Source organism: Dendrobates tinctorius, unplaced genomic scaffold, assembly GCF_039654945.1.
Source record: "Dendrobates tinctorius isolate UK_male_01 unplaced genomic scaffold, ASM3965494v1 ptg000062l, whole genome shotgun sequence".
Classification (NCBI taxonomy): Eukaryota; Metazoa; Chordata; class Amphibia; order Anura; family Dendrobatidae; genus Dendrobates; species Dendrobates tinctorius.
In genome coordinates this window covers 28,655,547-28,677,020 of record NW_027361730.1, presented here as the reverse complement: position 1 = coordinate 28,677,020, position 21,474 = coordinate 28,655,547, and the positions used below count along the sequence as shown (strand labels likewise).

General features: G+C 41.5%; 2 protein-coding genes across 3 annotated transcripts in view; both read left to right on the top strand.

Annotated features, from left to right (window-relative positions):
* Positions 1–6,232, top strand: part of NPTN (neuroplastin) — a 106,666-nt gene extending 100,434 nt beyond the window's left edge. Inside the window, exon 9 of the mRNA XM_073579461.1 lies at positions 4,752–6,232. The gene's annotated coding sequence lies outside the window, so the exon portion shown is untranslated. The remainder of the gene's footprint in view (positions 1–4,751) is intronic.
* A 116-nt stretch (positions 6,233–6,348) lies between these two features.
* LOC141093031 (uncharacterized) lies at positions 6,349–14,146 on the top strand. 2 transcript variants are annotated; one of them, XM_073579460.1, is made up of 2 exons: positions 6,349–12,100; positions 12,314–14,146. In XM_073579460.1, the coding sequence occupies exons 1-2, from the start codon at positions 11,899–11,901 to the stop codon at positions 12,913–12,915; spliced, it is 804 nt and encodes a 267-aa protein (XP_073435561.1). In that variant the 5' UTR covers positions 6,349–11,898; the 3' UTR covers positions 12,916–14,146. Both variants share the same exon structure in this region; 1 of them encodes a protein (XP_073435561.1).
* The last annotated feature ends 7,328 nt before the right edge of the window (positions 14,147–21,474 follow it).

Sequence of the window (21,474 nt, the reverse complement as noted above, 5' to 3'; positions counted from 1 at the left end):
TCAGTGTGCTGCTGGAGCGCAGTTAAGTCTTATCTGTCTGGAAGGGAAAGCGCAAGCCTGGTCCTCCTTGTGGAACACAGCGTCCAGGAGGACCAGGCTTGCGCTTTCCCTGCCAGACAGATAAGACTTAACTGCGCTCCAGCAGCACACTGACATTTGGCTTTACAGGGACATACAAAAAGCGCCCTCCAATCTAAGTACAGACAATCTTTGAGCACGTAACTGATGAAAGTCTGCACTGACCGAAATGTTTTGTTTGGTACTACAAATAAACTGTTCCATTTAAGTTAAGCGCCAGGTTTTCATGATACTATAATAAAAACTACTTTTAAGGCACAATTGGAAACTCAGAAGGGAAAAAGCGCCATATTGGAGTTCAGATTTTGCTGCAGTGGTTGAGGGTGCCATGTCACATTGGCAGAGCCCCTGAGGTGCCTGAACAGTAAATACCCCCATAAGTGATGTAATTTTACAAAATTTATCTAGTGGTGCAGTGAAAAAGTTGACACCACATATGCCTCACAGAATTTTATGCCATTGGGCGGTAAAGAAAGAATAATTACATTTTTACCACTAAAATGTTTTAGCCCCAAGTTTTTAATGTTTATTTGGGCTGATAGAAAAAAGTGTGCCTCTCAGTATGTTGTATTATAGTACATATTTTAGTGTTATGGTTTCTAAGTGCCAAAACACACTGGAAAAGCCCCTGAGGTGCCAAAACAGCAGACTACCCCCCTCCACCTCGTTAGTGAGCCCATTTTACAATCCACACATCTCAATGAATTAATCTAGGGTTGCATTTTGACACTATAGGAGTGTCACAAAATTTTGTACCATTGGGCAGTGAAGAAAAAAAATTACATTTCTGACACACAAAATATTTGTCTTACAATTACTTCTGACTGTAGAAATACCCCATATGTGTGCTCAGCCACACGGCGAGACGTGGATGGGGCAGAATGCTATTTGCCTCCTGGAGCACAGATTTTCATTGAATAGGACTGTGGTGCAGTGACCGCTGTGTCCACTAGGGGGACCTGTGTGGGTGTCCCGGGACAGCCGTATAAGCATTTCCATTGCCCTAATAGGTGTAGGATACTGAAAGATCATAATGATCAGCAGAGGTACTGCTGAGTAGTACGATCTGTTACAATGTGTCAGGGAAGCCTGTGTGTGGTTGTGTGCAATAGGACCTTGGGTGAGGTCATAGCCATGTGATCACCTGTGGGTGTGGTTATGGACCATATAAGGTACCTGAGGTCTGGTCACATGGGGGTGAATGCTGGGACCTGATTGGTCCAGTTTGGAAGGTCCCGTGAGGAGAAGGATCTCCTCACTAACAGCACGTGTGGACGCTGTGACTAATGGTGATGTGTAGCCTGACAGTTCCCAGGGAGAGGGAAGGAACGTTTGCAGTGTAAAGCAGCATGCAAGGTAACCCGGAGACGGGACTGCTACTGAGAGACTGTATAGCCTGCTGGCTAGATGAAGCACAGCCTGTGTGACTAGAAAGGCTATAGGGGAGCAGAGCTCCAGTGTGAAGATACCCTGCTGTCTGCTATAAGACTGTTGCATGTTACTGCTGGAGGTTTATGAAGGATGAATAAACCTCATGGACTATGATTTGTTGGAAAATCCTGTGCCGGATGTGTTTTTGATCGCTGCAAGCGAGAACCCCCTACTTACATGACAGCGCTATCTCACAGACGATAAAAGTGATTCAGGCACCCTGGGGTTCAGAACAGAAGGGGGCATTTGGATTTGGGATATCAGAATTTGTTGAATTTCTTTTTGGGGGGCAATGAGCCTTTGTACTATCAGTGACGTGAAAGCCCCCTATATCTATCAGTGACGTGAAAGCCCCCTATATTTCTGTTAACAAATGACGGACCTGAGTGGTGACTTGCTTTTATTGGGAACACTTTACATAACATTTTGGATCACATTTATCCTGCGCTCTACGATGAGCACTTACTCTAGATCTCCAAGTGATGTGATTCAGATGAAACCCTCGAATGATCCATTTACTATAAGGAGGCAGCAGAGTTATGCTGGACTCTGACTGCTTACAGTGTCCCCATCTCATAGAATGTTACTTGGAAGGGACCTCAAGGGTCATTGTGTCCAAGCCACTGCTCAATGCAGGATTCACTAGACCATCTCCTACAGATGTCATTACTTCTCAAGCTTCCATGTGCAAATAAGAATAAGGATGATCCCCCTACACTGTAACATCTCTTCAAATATTTGTAGACCGCTATTAAGTCTCCTCTTAGCCTTCGTTTTTCCAAGTCAAATATTCCCAGATCCTTTAACTGTTCCTCGTTGGACATACTTTTCTGTCCACTCACCATCCTGGTAGCTCTTCTCCGAATTTGCTCCAGTTTTTCAATGTCTTTTTTTAAAATGGGGCGCCCAGAACTGTGGACACAGTGTTCTAGATGCGGCCTGACCAAGGAGTAGAGGGGGATTATTACTTCACGTGATCTAGACTGTATGCTTCTCTTAATACATCCTAGAACTGTGTTTGCCCTTTTTGCTGCTGCATCACACTGTTGACTCGTGCAGTCTGTGATCTATTTTCACACATTCTATTGCTTGACTATAGTCCTCCCATTCTGTAGATGTAATTTTCATTTTCTTGCAGAAATGTAAAATCTTGCATTTCTCTTTGTTAAATACCATTCTATTAGGCTTGAACAATTGGCTGCGACTATCAAAATCCTTCTGTATCCTTTCTCTCTTTTCTAGTGTTAGCTATCCCTTCTAGCTTTGCATAGTCTGCAAATATGATCAGTTTACATTCAGTTCCCTTATCTAGATCATTTATAAAAATGTTGAACAACACTGGGGCATTTGACTCCTTATAGCGAATATTCTACTGTCAGTTGCGTCTGAATTACGTATTTCAGAGATTTACAACAGAAAACTGGTGTAAGCGCTCAGCGTAGAGCGCAGGATACACGTGAGTCGAGGCTTACTGCGATCTTTGGGAGGCAAAATGAACAACTCAATAGTAGGTCAAGAATTGCAGTTATTTTTTATGCCATTCTTCATGCAGTATATATGTGACTAGACGACTTTATTCTTCAGGTCGGTGCAATTACAGCGATACCAAAGTTATCACTTTTTTTTTTTTACAATGTTTGGATGCTTTACACAGATGCTTTTTAAAAATTTTTTTTAACAATTTTGCATCATCATATTTGAGATCTATAATGTTTCAATATTTCATCGAACAGTCATGGGAAGGGCCTGTTGTTTTTGCGAGATGAGTTGATGTGTTGATGGTTTCATCTATATCATTTTTATTTACATTCGTCTTTTTGATGGCGTTTTATTGCACTTTTTGTTCGGCAGTATATTTTTTTGCTTTTTTATTTATTTTTTACGGTGTTCACTGAAGGGGTTATCTAATGTGACAATTTTATAGATTGGGTTATTCCGGATGCAGTGACATCAAATATGTACTTTTTTATATTCCATAATGTTTTTACGGGTATATTTTATGTAATTTTTTTTTTTATTTTTAAATTTTTTTTTTTTTTTTTTACATTTAGTTCCTCTATGTGACTTTAACTTTTAGCACTCTGATAGTTGGTATAATACATTGCAATGCTTTATACCTGTCAGTGCTGCACTGACAGAAGCCTCTTAGGCCATGCTCGGAGTATGGTTCAATAGGCTTTCTGTAATCTGGTGACCCAGATGTCGCCATGGCAGGGGCGCCGATCGGAGGGGAGAAGGCACTCTCTCTCTCTCTCCCTGCCTTCTAAATGCTGTAATGAATATCTATTGCAGTATTTAGGAGGTCTAATGGCCCGGGGCGGTGAAGGCGCACCGTTCCTGGCAGCGAGGGCTGGGGTTCAGCCATCATGTTAGCTGATCACCTGATGGCGATTGCGTGTGCCCAGCTCCTGTGCCTGTGTGATAACCAGGGCATATCCATACTACTTAGGTTGGGAACCGATAAATCCAAGGTCAAGAAGGGGTTAAAATATCTGTGTGTGTGTGTGTATATATATATATATATATATATATATATATATATATATATATATATATATTCCTATAGAAAAATTCTCAACAAACGCATAAGGTTTCACACCAAGTTTTCCTAACTTTTGAAAGCTTTTTTTTTTTTTTTTATACAAAAAAAAAAAATGATTTGTTGTAACACTGGTGTATTTTAAAGCAAGTATATCCATTTTAACACATACATTGCATCTGTTTTTAGGCAATCTGTTGTGTTTTTTGTTTTCAAATGATACAAAAAACTAAAAAAAAAAAATTCACACATTTCAAAACGTCTCCATTTCTCTACCATAGGTTGCAATGCTTAAAAAAAAACCAACGAAAAAAACACGTTCTGCTGTGATTTTTCAACCCAATAACTTGTTTTAAACATCTGATTGAAAAATCACAGCAGAATGTGTTTTTTTTAATGTTTTATTTACAGGATACTAAAAACAAACTGATATGTGCACAAACAAATGTACTTAATTGAAAGTATGTGTTTACAACTATACTACTGCTAAGTACATACAAATGTAGCCTTCCAAATACATTTTTTCCAGTAGGAACTGATACATCAAATAACCACAAAAATGAGGTGTGAAACAGGTGTAATATGTTAAATCACATCCTTACACATCAATGTCTTGTAAGATACAGTATGTGTATTTGTATAGCCGTTTCAAATTTTGTAGTTTTCTGTTTGCCTGATTATATATATATTTTTTTTATTATAGACCTTCATGGATTTGAACAGACAACAAATTATCCTTCTAAAGAGCTGTCATTGCTATGAAGTTGTATCTTCAGGCGATCTTCAGACTTCAGTATTCCTGTGTGTTTTTTTTTTAATGTGACTGAGGGTACAAAACTACTCTTTTAACGCATGCCTTATGTAGCCTCCATGGAGACTAAAAATTGATTGGGTATTACGGAGCTTCGAAAATAGAGTGCATATGCAGCTTTGTGTGCTGTGGCTTTTTTTTTTAATTAAAATCACTTACAATATTATATATATAAATATAGATAATGTATGCCTTCCAAAAGGAGAGTAGAGGTCTGGAAAGCAGATTTATTTTATATTTTTTCTTTCTTTCCCTGTTTTTGTATATTTGGCATGTATTTTACATTATCTCTAATTGAGCAGGATGCATCTATTGTAATCAAGGTATCATTTTATTTTTTAAAGCTGATTGTTGGATGTCTTGTGGATTTTATAGCATTTTCATGACCTTGAACATGCTACTAACAAAAAGAAAAATGTCCTCAATATGGAATAAGAAATGGCACAGCTGTTGCTTGAAGATGTAGGGCTGCTTCTGGAGCTTTGCTACAATTCTTGTTTGTTTTTTTTGGAAATGTAAACATCTATGTACATTGTGTCCTGTACTGGAATATCATGCTTTCCCTCACCAAATGTCCAGTACTGTATAATGAAGGAGGCTTAAAAGGAATGTTCTTCAAGGGCATGTTTTTTGCTGTGTAATTACCAATTATCGTTGTGGCTTTTTCATTGGGAAGTTATAAGGGATATCCAGGCTTAGGTATTGATGACCTATCTAAAGGATAGGTCATCAATAGCAAATCATTGGGGGGGCTGGTGGCGTGGCAAGTAACAGTTGATTGATGTGCATGCCGGCTGTCATAACCCCATGGATGTGCTATTCATGACCTATCCTGTAGATTTATCATCATTTTTATGGCCTGGGTGACGCCTTTTAAATATCTAATGCATGTGTGATAAACAACTATTCACACAAGTCCATTAGTTCAAATGTAACTAGGGGACGAACTAAAAATATTTTAATTGCCTGGATACTATTAAGAGACTATTATAAATATATATATATATATTAGGTGGGTTGCTTTATAAGTGAATATTGGTTCGATCATGTATATTCTTAAATCCTTTTGCACTGTTATGTCAAAATGTACATTCATGCAGGCAAACTTTTTATAAGTTATATATATTTTTTCTTTGGGGTTTGTTTTAATTTAATTTTGGTTAAGAGATTTTACATTTGTTTAAAGCATGGTTCTATTCTATGCAACTAGATGTAAATGTGTCAGTATATCAAAAATGTAATCTTTTACTGGGTGAAGGGGTGGGGGAATGTTCTAGTTGCATGAGCCCATGGATTGTGCAATTGAAGTGTAATAATGTGTGTGGCAAATACACTTGTTGATAAAAATATAAACAAACTAAAACAGGAACGTATTCTGGTGTAAGCATATTTTTCTCCTAAAAATCTAATTTTTTATGAGTTTGTTTAACTCTCTCTCCACAACTTCAACAAATCCTGGAAAGTTCTGGTCCAATAGACATACTTTGAGAAAAGAACAGAGATCCTCATTTAAAGGAGGGCACAGACTGATTGTATTTGCTTGTTTGCTTACCACCATACCCTGTAAATACAAAGAATTTGAATTATTTTGGTACAGTGCTCAATTGGCAGCCATTATCCTAAGCCTAAAATAAAATCAATTTCTCACAAAAGATGAAAAACATCAGCACATACACACACACATATATAAAGCTAGCTGTCCATAAATAATTTAAGAGTACTGATGTAGTTTCTATTAACTAACAACCCATAGCTCACAGAAAAAGTACTAAATAGTTTGCACAGGAAAGAAAATGCACTTATGTCAGTGTGATAGTCATAAGGATCGCTAAAACTATCTGGTCACTTAGAAAATGGTAAAACTCCAAACTCAAAACATTTTACAAGCAAAGAAGACATATTTAAAAGTAACCTAACACCAGATTAAAAAGCTATTAACCTGAAGCTATGGGGTTAAACTCCAGGTAAATAATGTTACTAACCTGCCTGGCGCCCACACTTAGCCAAAGGCTGCAGGGAGAAGATTAACTTTATTCCCCTGACAGGATTTGTGGTTCTGTCACAGCTGTGAGAATACAGAGTGGTGTCTGTAATTGCGCTTGCGCCCTCACTGACCGACAACCCCAGTGTTGAGCCAGTGTCAGTCACGGCCAGGGGCGCGGCTACAGCTGCTGCTCTGTATTCCCAGAACTGTGACTGAACCGGCGTGGCCCCCGCTACTGAAACCCAAATGATGCTGAGGGGAATAAAGTTCATTTTGCCTTCACCCATGACAGCACCACCTGAGAGGGATCCGCCCCGCCAGGACAGGAACCTACTGAGACATAAGGGGCGGCACCTCTCCCCCGCTTCAGTTGGGTTCCTGTCCTGGAAGGAATCCCACTGTGGCGGTGCCTGTCATGGGCGAAGAAAAAGATAAAAGACCCAGGCCCGTCCCGGCGCGGGAAGAACAGGTAGCTTACCTGTAGCGTCGGCCGTCGGGTCCTGGAAGCGCAGTCCCCGGGGTCCCTGGGGCTCCGGGTTCGTGCGGGCGTGGATGGGATCCCGGTGGCTCCGGGAAGCCCCCACCGCGCCGCCCTCCCCTCGCGCACGCCGCATCTCGATCCCCGTGGTAGGGGAGAGACGCTGGCGTCTTCCGGCCGCTGACGTCAGCGGCGCTTGGAATGCTGGGTGCGCCGGCTGACGTCAGCAGAAGGCGACTGTGTAATGGCGCCGGGTGCGACGCCGGCCGGCTTCTGAAGCGCTGAGCCGGCGGTCGCAGGGGGGAGGGGAGGAAGACGCTCACCAGGCGGAGGCATGCAATTTAAAAGGAGGAAGACAGCTGTAGATCGGCGGTGCAAAATGGAGTCCGAGCAGGAACGTTCAGCGTCCCTGCCTCCCTCACAGCCCTCTGGCAGGAAGCATGGAAGCCATTCAAGCAGCAGTCGCCCCAGCCGCAGGTCGGGGCACTCCTCAAGGTCCAAAGAGCGCGGGTCAGGTACTCCGATGCAGCCTCCAAGTCCGGTACCCTTGATTACGGGTGGTGAGTGATCTTCGTGAATGTTAACAGTATATTAATAGGGGTCTTCACCAAGGTCATAGCGGAAGTGACAGCCTTTCTCCGGATTCACGATACGGTCATAATACCATACCTGGACGATTTTCTTATAGTGGGCAGTTCAGAGGACCACTGTACAGCACAGTTGACTCAGGTGATCAACACCTTGCAAGAGTTAGGGTGGATAGTCAATTTCAAAAAATCAAAATTACAACCCCTAAAGAAACAGACCTTCCTAGGATTTATACTGGACTCAGAAAGGCAAGAGTGTCTTCTCCCAGAGTCCAAGATAGAGAAGGTACAAAATCTGGCCTTGGCGGGCCGAAACCAACCATGTATGACATTAAGAAAAGCAATGTCCCTACTAGGTACCCTAACATCCTGTATTCCGGCGGTCAGGTGGGCTCAGTTTCACACCCGGCAACTCCAGGGGGAGATACTAAGAGCACAAAGATCGCTAAGAGGGCGTTTGGAAGGGAAGCTGGAGCTTTCCTCAAAAACCAGAGACTCTCTCAACTGGTGGTTGAACGGGACAAATCTGACCTTAGGAATACCATGGGACAGACAGGCGACAGATATAATTTTAACAGATGCAAGCTCCTCGGGGTGGGGGGCACACCTAAGGGGCCTCATAGGTCAGGGTTCCTGGACACCTCAAGAAAGGAAGGCATCCTCCAACCTGAGAGGGCAGTGGGCAAGGCCCTAAGCCACTTCATTCCGCTACTCCAGGGTCGAGACGTACGCATCATGTCAGACAAGGTAGCAGTGGCATACATCAACCACCAAGGTGGGACAAAATCACACTCCTTAATGGAAGCAGCAACAGACATTCTGAGCAGTGCAGAGGAACACCTACACTCCGTGACAGCCCTACACATAAATGGGGCAGAAAACATAGAGGCAGATTTCCTGAGTCGCAATACCCTGAGGCAAGGAGAATGGGCGCTAAACCGGTCCATTTTTCAAAAGATAATTCAGCTTTGGGGGGAACCGGTGATAGACCTCTTTGCAAACAAGCACAACAGGCAAACAGAAAGGTTCTGCTCTCTAAACCCGAGGGAAAATCCATGGGCAGTGGACTCGTTGCACATCCAGTGGAACTTCAGACTGGCTTACGCGTTCCCCCCCCCAGTAGCTCTGATCCCAACTGTGGTAAGAAAAATCAGAAACGATCAAGCCAGGGTGATTCTAATAGCTCCCTTCTGGCCAAAAAGGCCCTGGTTCGCTCTGCTACGGAAGATGTCCCTCTCCGATCCATGGGTTCTGCCATAAATCCCGGACCTACTAGCTCAGGGTCCAATATTGCACGCTCAGGTCAAAGGATTCCATCTGACGGCGTGGAATTTGAAAGGTCGCTTTTAATGGATAGGGGGTTCTCCCCTGGGCTGGTGGCCACTCTGCTAAAAAGCAGGAAACCGGTGACTACTAACATCTACGGCAGAACATGGGATAAGTTCCTACAGTTCTTGGGTAAGCCGTTAGGAAAAGAACCCCCGATTAGGGCCATCCTAGAGTTCTTACAATCTGGGTTGCAGATGGGGTTAGCAGTAAACACACTTAAGGTTCAGGTGTCGGCACTAGGGGTGCTCTACAATTGCAAACTGGCATCAGATAGGTGGATAGCCAGATTTATTAAATCCTGCCATAGAGCTAAGCCTATTCCAATACCCAGAATAGCCCCCTGGGATTTAAACCTGGTGTTAGAAGCCCTTACAAAAGATCCGTATGAGCCATTACATCAGCTACCCCTAAAGTTCTTGACCCTAAAAACAATCCTGTTAGTAGCCCTCACATCAGCCCGCAGGATAAGCGACTTACAGGCTCTCTCAGTAAATCCTCCTTATACGCAAGTCTTTCAGGATAGGGTAGTATTAAGAACAGACCCCAGTTATCTGCCCAAGGTAGTATCAGATTTCCATTGGGGTCAGGAAATTGTCCTTCCATCCTTTTGCGAAAATCCAAAAAATCTGGGGGAGGAAAAATTCCATAGTCTGGATGTTAAAAGGGCTCTCGTAGAATATATATCTGCCACTAGCCAGTGGAGGAGGTCACAGTCCCTATTCGTAGCTTTTCAGGGTGCCAGGAAAGGCTATGGGGTTTCAAAAGGGACTATTGCTAGATGGATTAGGGAAGCCATTAGTGTAGCCTATTCAGCTAGTGGTATCCCGATTCCTGACGGCATCAAGGCTCATTCCACCAGAGCCGTGGCGACCTCCTGGGCTGAAAAGGCAGAGGTATCAATCGAACAGATTTGTAAGGCCGCTACCTGGGCCTCACCTTCAACCTTCTTTAAGCACTATAGATTAAATCTATCCTCCTCTGCTGACTTAACCTTTGGTAGAAGGGTGCTGCAAGCGGTGGTCCCTCCCTAAGGTGTTTCGAAGTCTCCAAAAATCTCTCAGGTGGTGCTGTCATGGGTGAAGGGAAAACCACCATGGTTACTTACCGGTAGCCGGTTTTTCCGGAACCCATGACAGTACCCGTACATTCCCCCCCTTTTTCACTGTATGGGTGTGCACAATTAGTAGGGTGTTTTGAGTGTTGTGGTGTTGGATTAAACATGTAACTAACCGGGAAGTCCTCTCAATGCTCTGTAACCCAACTGAAGCGGGGGAGAGGTGCCGCCCCTTATGTCTCAGTAGGTTCCTGTCCTGGCGGGGCGGATCCCTCTCAGGTGGTGCTGTCATGGGTTCCGGAAAAACCGGCTACCGGTAAGTAACCATGGTGGTTTTCTCCCTGCAGCATACAGTTAAGTGCGGGCGCTGAGCGGGTTAGTAAAGCTATTAACCTGTAGGCTAGTAACACTATTAATCTGCAGATTAACCCCATATTTTTTGCTGGTGACAGGTTCTCTTTAACCCCTTCATGACCAGGTCATTTTTTTGCAATTCTGATCAATGTCCCTTTGAGGTAATAACTCAGGAACGCTTCAACGGATCCTAGCAATTCTGAGACTGTTTTTTTCGTGACATATTGGGCTTCATGTTAGTGGTAAATTTAGGTCGATAATTTTTGCGTTTATTTGTGAAAAAAATGGAAATTTGGCGAAAATTTTGAAAATGTCGCAATTTTCAATCTTTATTCTGTTAAACCAGAGAGGTATGTGACACAAAATAGTTACTAAATAACATTTCCCACATGTCTGCTTTACATCAGCATAATTTTGGAAACATTTTTTTTTTTGTTAGGAAGTTATAAGGGTTAAAAGTTGACCAGCGATTTCTCATTTTTACAACAAAATTTACAAAACCTTTTTTTTTTTAGGGACCATCTCACATTTGAAGTCACTTTGAGGGGTTTATATGGCAGAAAATACCCAAAAGTGACACCATTCTAAAAACTGCACCCCTCAGGCTACTCAAAACCAGGGTGGATAAAAATCAATGTTTTTTTAAAAAAAATCAAAAAAATCGGATTTTTTTTATTTAAATCAGATTTTTTTCAATAAACTGCTTTTTGAGGAAAATATTTTACCATCCAAAGGTTCTTCCATCATGAGATAAAGCTGAGTTGTTTAACTCAGTAGAATAAAGGCTGTATATGTGTAACATTCAGAATGCCATTCTCTTCCAGAGGTTTCTGTAGGATTAGTGGGCAGTTTCTCTCCTATATTATCACAGACGCTTGCTTTACTTACGCAGTTCTCAAAACTGAATTTGACTCCGCAGAGGTCCCAGCCTCTTCTTCACAGCAAAAATGTTATAACATGAACAGAGTTGAGAAAAAGACCTTAATCCTATTGTTCTACAAACCTATGAATACAGAATCAACCCCTTCAGTGCCAAGTCCAAGAAGTTAGACAATATGTTTCTGATTGTTTGGAGTGGAATAGATCTGCACAACACAAGAAGAATGTGAATCTAAGTGTGAGGAGGAGGAAGGGCAAGCAGACAAGAAAATGAAAGTGAAACTTTGAGCACAATACTGCAGCATAGCCACAGACAGACAAGTCTGGATCTGTTTGTGTGTACGATCTGAGGTTTATTACATTCTTTCCTTATAATGGCAGCAGGCCGTAAAAGAGACCCAGTTTGGGAATATTTTAATGAAGCTCCTTCGCCTATCGGTAAGGCAGGCATGCGTGCAAAATGCAAACGATGCAACAAAGAGATGCAAGGCCTGGTGGCGCGAATGAGGCAACATCATGAGAAGTGCGGTGATGAAGATGACCAAAGAAACACTTCTGAACAGGCAGGATCTTCAGGTTTGTAAACATTTTTATTGAATCCTATTTCTAAAGACTGAACTGTCATGTGAGAAAAATTATATTTCTTATTATTACTGCATGTTACTGTCATTTGGTACAGTTATGAAGAAAAACAAATATTCCTTTTGGGGCAGGGGCAATGATGTGTTGTGTACAATAAGCAGAAATTGTATAAACAATAAAATAACAGCATTGACTTTTTTTGTTTAGGGGAATTCATGGATTCTGGAAACTATCCACCTCCAAGATCACCATCATCCTGTTCTACAGTTTCAGAGTTATCCATCCAGGATAGTGCTTCATTAGCAGCAGCAGCAGCATCATCATCAGACACCCACAGCAACATATCACCATCACCCAAAAGGAAGAAAAAACCTTTACCTCCTGGAACCACCATAGATAGGTTTGTGATAAGAACTAGCAGATTAGAAAAAGAGTTGATTGATGAAAAAACTGCCCAGTTTATTTATGCAACGAACTCTTCTTTCCGTCTGACTGAGAACCCACATTTCATTAATATGGTTCAGTCACTGAGACCAGGATACAGTCCACCCAGCAGAGCTGATGTTGCAGGGAAACTGCTGGATCAAGTGTATGACAGAGAAATGGAGCAATGTGCAACAGCTCTGGAGGGTAAAATTGTTAACCTAAGTATTGATGGGTGGAGTAATGTCCACAATGATCCTATTGTATGTGCTTGTATAACAACAGAAGAAGGTAAAGTCTTCCTTGCACAAACAACTGATACGTCAGGAAATGCACACACAGCAGAATACTTACAAGAAGTGGCAGTAAAAGCTATAACGACATGAGAACAAAAATTCAAATGTCTAGTACGCAGTTTGGTCACTGACAATGCTGCAAACGTATCCAAGATGAGAAGAGATTTAGAAGAGCAGGGAGGGAATACAAAGCTGCTAATAACATATGGTTGCAGTGCTCATTTGCTGCACCTCTTAGCCAAAGACTTAAGTGTTCCAGAAATAAAGGCTAATATTGTTGAAATTGCTAAATACTTCCGTAATAATCATTTTGCTGCAGCAGCTCTGAAAAGGATGGGTGGAACCAAGCTAGCGCTCCCACAAGATATTAGATGGAACTCTGTGGTGGACTGTTTTGAGCAGTATATCAAAAACTGGCCTATTCTGATGACACTTTGTGAAGAAAATTGAGATAAAATAGATGGCACTGTCACGGCCAAAATCCTCAACATTGGGCTTAAGAGAAATGTTGAACATATGCTGAGCTTCCTGAAACCCATCTCTCAAGCTTTAAACAAAATACAGAAAAATAGCTGTTTTATTGCGGATGCTGTTGAAATTTGGAAGGAACTGAGTGAACACTTAAAAACAGAACTACACATGGACAGAATTAAATTACAAGCAGTAAACAAACGAATGGGACAAGCACTGACTCCAGCTCATTTTTTGGCAAATATTGTCAATATCCAATATCAGGGTCAAAACCTAAGTGCTGAGGAAGAGGAGTTAGCTATGACATGGGTATCCAGCAATCATCCATCTTTAATGCCAAGTATAATAAACTTCAGAGCTAAGGGGGAACCATTCAAGAAATATATGTTTGCTGAAGATATTTTAAGGAAGGTCACACCAGTAAACTGGTGGAAGTCACTTAAGCGCTTGGATTTAGAGACTGTTCAAGTAATGATTTCACTTTTAACAGCAGTAGCTTCTTCTGCAGGCGTTGAAAGAATATTCTCTTCCTTTGGACTCATTCATTCTAAATTGAGAAATCGGTTGGGACCCAATAAAGCAGGAAAGCTTGTTTTTCTTTTCCAGATTATGAATAGGAACAAAGAAGAAGATGATGATGAAGATGACGACAAGTGAGCTACAGAGGACAGCAGGGACAGTAGTATTTAAGTTTTTCATGTGTTGGCTGGGCTGACAGTCTAAGTTTCTTAAAATATATATATATTTTGTTTAGCCAAATTAGTTAACAAACATGGATGTTTGTTTAAGCAAATAACTTATGCTGTAATGTTGTTATTGTTTCAGTTGAATAAATCTATTTAAATTGTTATTAAGGTCAGGATTATTTTTCTCCTTCCTAAGTACAACAGAACAGTGGTGTCCAAATATGAATGATTAACCCATTAAACTGGGGAGAAAAAAGTAATATAAAAATCTTCATCTACTTGCATGTTAAAGTAGCAAGAACTAGTTTAGGTAGAAACTTTGATTTAAATCACTGATTTAAATCAAGCCTTACTGACTAGTGATTTAAATCGTGATTTAAATCAGTTAGATTTAAATCAAATCCACCCTGCTCAAAACTACATTCAAGATTATTAACCCTTCAGGTGCTTCACAGGAACTAAAGCAACATGGAAGGAAAAAATGGACGTTTTAATTTTTCCAACAATTTTCTTTTAGCATCAATTTTTTCATTTTCACGTGGGTAACAGGATAAAATGGATCATAAAATTTGTTGGGCAATTTCTCCTGAGTACATCGATACCTCATATGTGGTCATAAACTACTGTTTAGGCGCACAGCAGGGCTCAGAAGTGAAGGATCGCCATTTGACTTTTTGAATGGAAAATATGCTGGAATATTTAGCGTTTGCCATGTCGCGTTTGGAGAGCCCCTGTGCGCCTAAACATTGGAGCTTCCCCACAAGTGACCCCATTTTGGAAACTAGACCCTCCAAGGAACTTATCTAGATGCATAATGAGCAATTTGAACCCCCAGGTGCTTCACAAATTGACCCGTAAAAAAAAAGTACTTTTTTTCACAAAAATGTTTTTTAGCCTCAGTTTTTTTCATTTTCACACGGGCAACAAGATAAAATGGATCCTAAAATTTGTTGGTCAATTTCTCCTGCGTACACCAATACCTCATATGTGGTCATAAACCACTGTTTGGGCGCAGGGCTGGGAAGGGAAGGAGAGCCATTTGACTTTTTGAATGGAAAATTAGCTCCAATCGTTAGCGGACACCATGTCGTGTTTGGAGAGCCCCTGTGTGCCTAAACATTGGAGCTCCCCCACAAGTAACCCCATTTTGGAAACTAGACCCCCTAAGGAGCTTATCTAGATGTGTGGTGACTGGTGAGCACTCTGAACCCCCAAGTGCTTCACATTAGTTTATAACGCAGAACCGTGAAAATAAAAAATATATTTTTTTTCCCTCAATAAATGAATTTTAGCCCACTATTTTTATTTTCACAAGGGTAACAGGATAAATTGGACCCCAAAAGCTGTTGTCCAGTTTGTCCAGAGTATGCTGGTACCCCATATGTGGGGGGGCGACCACTGTTTGGGCACATGTTGGGGCTCGGAAGGGAAGTAGTGACGTTTTGAAATGTCGACTTGATGGAATGGTCTGTGGGCGTCATGTTACGTTTGCAGAGCCCGATGTACCTAAACAGTGGAAACCCCCCACAAGTGACCCCATTTTGGAAACTAGACCACCCAAGGAACTAATCTAGATGCGTGGTGAGCACGTTGAACCCCCAAGTGCTTTCCAGAAGTTTATAACGCAGAGCCGTGAAAATATAAAAAAAATTTTCTCAACAAAAATTATTTTTTTTAGCCCCAATTTTTAATTTTCCCAAGGGTAACAGGAGAAATTAGACCCCCAAAGTTCTTGGGCAATTTTACCTGACTACACTGATACCCCATATGTGGGGGTAAACCACTGTTTGGGCACACATCCGGGCTCGGGAATGGAGGCAGCACTGTTCGACTTTTTGAACGCAAAATTGGCTGGAATAAATGGTGGTGCCATGTCGTGTTTGGAGACCCCCTGACATGCCTAAACAGTGGAAACCCTTCAATTCTATCTCCAACCCTAATCCCAACCCTAATAATAACCCCAAACACACCCCTAACCCTAATACCAACTCTAACCCTAATCACAAACCTAGCCCTTACCCTAGCCCTATTTCTAACCCTAATTGAAAAATAAAAATATTTTATTATTTGTCCCTATGGGGGGTGATAAGGGGGGGCGGTGATTTACTTTTTTTTTTATTTTGATCACTGTGAGATTTTATCACAGTGATCAAAATAAAAAAAATGAATCTGCCGCCGGGAAATGCCATTTTCTAAGATGGCGGCGCCCATGGACCGGGATGGCCGGATGGCAGGGCACCGGAATGGCCAGGGGGGGTTAGTGAGTATCGTGGTGGGGAGCGGAGGGAAGGGGGAGGGGGCAGATTGTGACAGCGGCGGCCGATCGCCGCCGTCAGTAGGTGGCGGCGCCCGATCGGCGCCGTCAGTCGTCGGCGGGGGGGGATTAACTTAGTGTCTCCAGCCATGTCTGATGCTATTTTAGCATCGGCCATGGCTGGATTGTAATATTTCATCAATTTTCATTGATGAAATTACTATCGCTCTGATTGGCTGTTAAAAGTGAAACAGCCAATCAGAGCGATCGTAGCCACAGGGCGAAGCCACACCCCCTGTGGTGAAGAACAAAGCCCACTGTATCTGCGGGTCGGGTGACCTTTCAGTGACCCCGGTCACCCGACCCGCAGGGGGGCTTTAAAGTCATGACGCCACATAGGCGTCACTGGTCAGATTGGCACCAGTTTTCATGATACCTATGTGGCGTCATTGGTCGGGAAGGGGTTAAGAAATTGTTCGCTAGCAGTAATTACATATGCACACAGAGTTCTTCATATAAGGTTTGGTGGCTAGAAATTACCAAAAGGGTCCCTGCATTCACCCTGATGGAAGGTATCTCTGACTACCACAGAGGTTGGAACTCTACAACAAAGCGAATGGTGTCCATTCTCTCAAGGCTATCCCTAAGGCCGGCATCACACTAGCGATGAATATTGACGAGTACTATGCGATAAAACATCACATAGCACTCGGACCAGTATTCATTTATGGGGCAACTTTCATCAGCGTTTGTTTTCTCGGACGTTTTCAACATGCAATTGAAATCACAGCATGTTGCGATTGTCACCGACACTCGGCCGAGTCTCGGCTCACTCGCACCCAATAAGCCTATGGGTGTGAGTGAGACAACGCACATCACTCGGATATCATCCGAATGCTGTGCGATATACGCTAACCACTGCAATGGAGGAGATGGAGAAATTAATTTCTCTGCCTCCTCCGCAGCTGTGCTCCAATCCTCTCTGTGCAAGAGGCTCGGAGCACAAACGCATGACACTTGGCTCCTGCTCGCAGCAGAGCAGGACCCGAGGGTCATAAACATTATCGCATCATATGCCATATGCTAGTCTGACCCCGGCCTTAAACTCAGTCTGTCCCTAAACATAAAAATTATATACCAAGCTAAATTACTCCCATAAAAACTCTTCTACAATCCATCATGTGCCAATTGCCCAGAATTGCAGAAAAGCTTTAATCGCACAGATAGAAGATACTACACTGCTATGAAGCATGACCAGAAGTCATTTATCTACCTTGTGGCATGTACCTCATTACTAAATACTTCCAAGAACTAGAACTTATGAATGTGACAAATTACTGTGTGAACAAGGTTTTTTATTACTATTTTAGGGAACTTTTAAAATAACTGCATTTTTATACATGTACGCTTAATATTTTCTATAAGGGTCGCAAAGCCATAATTTGGCATTTCAATTCTTTGCAAAAAATAAGTTTAATTGGGATTAAGGCTTTCATCTGATTGTGTCACCATGTAATTTCCCCCCCCCAAAAAAAAAAAAAAAATCTTGTCACAGGTTCAGTGCAAGGATAAAACTCCCCATGATGACTAGAAAAATGGTGGAAAAACCATTCCTTATTCCAGACCACTGTGCATTCAGCAGTTGTGGGTTTCAACCCTGTGCCAGGAGTATGTCACAGACCTTACCCTGTGTACATTTTAGCAGTGGAAATCTTTCCGGGTTGAAAGTGCATGCATGATCTGTCAGCTCTGTACTGACCTGTAAGTATCTGATACAGGTCAAGAAGCCAGATCGTATGTACAGCGATCTTTCAAAAGTTTAGGGTCACTTTAGAAATGTCCTTATTTTTGAAAGAAAATTGTTTTTTCCAATGAAGCTAACATTAAATGATTCAGAAATACACTCTCTACATTATTAATATGGTAAATGACTATTCTAGCTGCAAACATCTGGTTTGTAATGCTATATCTTCATAAGTGTATAGAGGCCCATTTCCAACAACCATCACTCCAGTGTTCTTATGGTACTTTGTGTTTGCTAACTGTGTAAGAAGGCTAATGGATGGTTAGAATACCCTTGAAAACCCTTGTGCAAGTATGTTAGCATAGCTGAAAACAGTTTAATTAGAGAAGCTATAAACCTGACCTTCCTTTGAGCTAGTTGAGAATCTGGAGCATTATATTTGTTGGTTCCATTAAATTCTCAAAATGGCCAGAAAAAAAGAACTTTCATGTGAAACTCGACAGTCTATTCTTGCTCTTAGAAATGAAGGCTATTATTCCATGCGAGAAATTGCCAAGAAACTGAAGATTTTCTACAACGGTGTGTACTAGTAACTCCCTTCAGAGGAGAGCACAAACAAGCTCTAACCACAGTAGAAAGTGAAGTGGGAGCAGCTTGACCGTATGGTATGCAAAAAGTACCCATCAAGCCAAATCAACTTGTGGGAGGGGCTTCTGGAAGCATGGGATGAAATTTCTCCAGATTACCTCAGCAAATTAACTGCTAGAATGCCAAAGGTCTGCAAAGGGAGCATTCTTTGACAAAAGTAAAGTTTGAAGGAGAAAATTATTTCAAATGAAAATCTTTTTTTCGAACCTTGTCAATGTCTGGACTAGATTTTAAATTCATTTTTCAACTCATTTGATTAATAAAAGTATGAGTTTTCATGGAAAACACAAAATTGGGTGACCCCAAGCGTTTGAACGGTAGTGTAAGTTTATTGGTCAAATGGTTTTCCAGTGATCCTTGCGGTCACTACTGGGAGAAGGGCGCAGTACTGGATATGTGAACAGTCTACTTTTAGTTACTGTTGAAAAAGTTAGACTCCAATACTTCTTGAAGTAGGGAAGCAAACTTCCACTACTGTTCTTGTTTAAGCCGTGAGGAGGTGCTGCAAAAAAATATTCTGATATTTTAGTCAATGCTACTTCATTTTGTTTTGAGTTTTAACTGAAAAGAAAAATAACTATTAACTGTACCTTTACTAGGAGTGCACCTTCACTAGAGCCTAACATTTTATGGTTGACTCCGAGATATAGGGTATTGCAAATTAAAACAGAAAATGTTTACCTGTGCCACCTGCGTCAAAGTGATTTTTTCCTGTAGAAAGTTTTGAGAGAACTCTTTTGCCGATTCATTCTGAAACAATTACATAAGACAAGAAGTGCTCAAACACCCACCATTTATAAACTTTTGTGTGAATTTCCTAAGTTTTAGACTTCTTACCTGTTCACACAAGAAATGATGAAGCCTTTGAAAGCATTGGTCACAGTTTTCCTGAGCTTTATTTTTGGAGTCACCATCAAATTGAACTCTGAACATGCGGAACTTATCCTATATGCAGAGCAAGAAGCAGAAAATGAAATATACTTGATTTAACCCTATAATGTAATATAGTACAGTCCCATTAGCAAGTTAAAAATGTCAATTAGCAATATTAGCTACTATGAATTCTAAATGGAAAACATTTTTGTGCTTCTTTTGTCTTTTTGCCTCTGATACCATCCAGCTTAGAATAACAATCAAAACTGCAGCTGATGTGAGGGCCAACATGCATATTTCACTAGTCAAATGCTTATGATTTACTACAGGGAATAACCAATTGGTCTATCACAGATATACAGTTGTGGACAAAAGTATTGACACCCCTGCAATTCTGTCAGATAATACTCAGTTTCTTCCTGAAAATGATTGCAAACACAAATTCTTTGCTATTATTATCTTCATTTAATTTGTCTTAAATGAAAAAACACAAAAAGAATTGTCCTAAAGCCAAATTGGATATAATTCCACACCAAACATAAAAAAGAGGGTGGACAAAAGTATTGACACTGTTCGAAAAATCATGTGATGCTTCTCTAATTTGTGTAATTAACAGCACCTGTAACTTACCTGTGGCACCTAACAGGTGTTGGCAATACGTAAATCACACTTTCAGCCAGTTGACATGGATTAAAGTTGATTCAACCTCTGTCCTGTGTCCTTGTGTGTACCACATTGAGCATGGAGAAAAGAAAGAAGACCAAAGAACTGTCTGAGGACTTGAGAAACCAAATTGTGAGGAAGCATGAGCAATCTCAAGGCTACAAGTCCATCTCCAAAGACCTGAATGTTCCTGTGTCTACCGTGCGCAGTGTCATCAATAAGTGTAAAGCCCATGGCACTGTGGCTAACCTCCCTAGATGTGGACGGAAAAGAAAAATTGACAAGAGACTTCAACGAAAGATTGTGCGGATGTTGGATAAAGAACCTTGACTAACATCCAAACAAGTTCAAGCTGCCCTGCAGTCCGAGGGTACAACAGTGTCAACCCGTACTATCCGTCGGCGTCTGAATGAAAAGGGACTGTATGGTAGGAGACCCAGGAAGACCCCACTTCTTACCCCGAGACATAAAAAAGCCAGGCTGGAGTTTGCCAAAACTTACCTGAAAAAGCCTAAAACGTTTTGGAAGAATGTTCTCTGGTCAGATGAGACAAAAGTAGAGCTTTTTGGGCAAAGGCATCAACATAGAGTTTACAGGAGAAAAAAAGAGGTATTCAAAGAAAAGAACAGTCAAACCTGGCGGAGGTTCCCTGATGTTTTGGTTGCTTTATTGCCTCTGGAACTGGACTGCTTGACCATGTGCATGGCATTATGAAGTCTGAAGACTACCAACAAATTTTGCAGCATAATGTAGGGCCCAGTGTGAGAAAGCTGGGTCTCCCTCAGAGGTCATGGGTCTTCCAGCAGGACAATGACCCAAAACACACTTCAAAAAGCACTAGAAAATGGTTTGAGAGAAAGCACTGGCGACTTCTTAGGTGGCCAGCAATGAGTCCAGACCTGAATCTCATAGAACACCTGTGGAGAGATCTAAAAATGGACAGTTTGGAGAAGGCACCCTTCAAATATCAGGGACCTTGAGCAGTTTGCCAAAGAAGAATGGTCTAAAATTCCAGCAGAGCATTGTAAGAAACTCATTGATGGTTACCGGAAGCGGTTGGTCACAGTTATTTTGGCTAAAGGTTGTGCAACCAAGTATTAGGCTGAGGGTGCCAATACTTTTGTCTGGCCCATTTTTGGAGTTTTGCGTGAAATGATCAATGTTTTGCTTTTTGCTTCATTCTCTTTTGTGTTTTTTCATTTAAGACAAATTAAATGAAGATAATACCAAAGAATTTGTGATTGCAATCATTTTCAGGAAGAAACTGAGTATTATCTGACAGAATTGCAGGGGTGTCAATACTTTTGGCC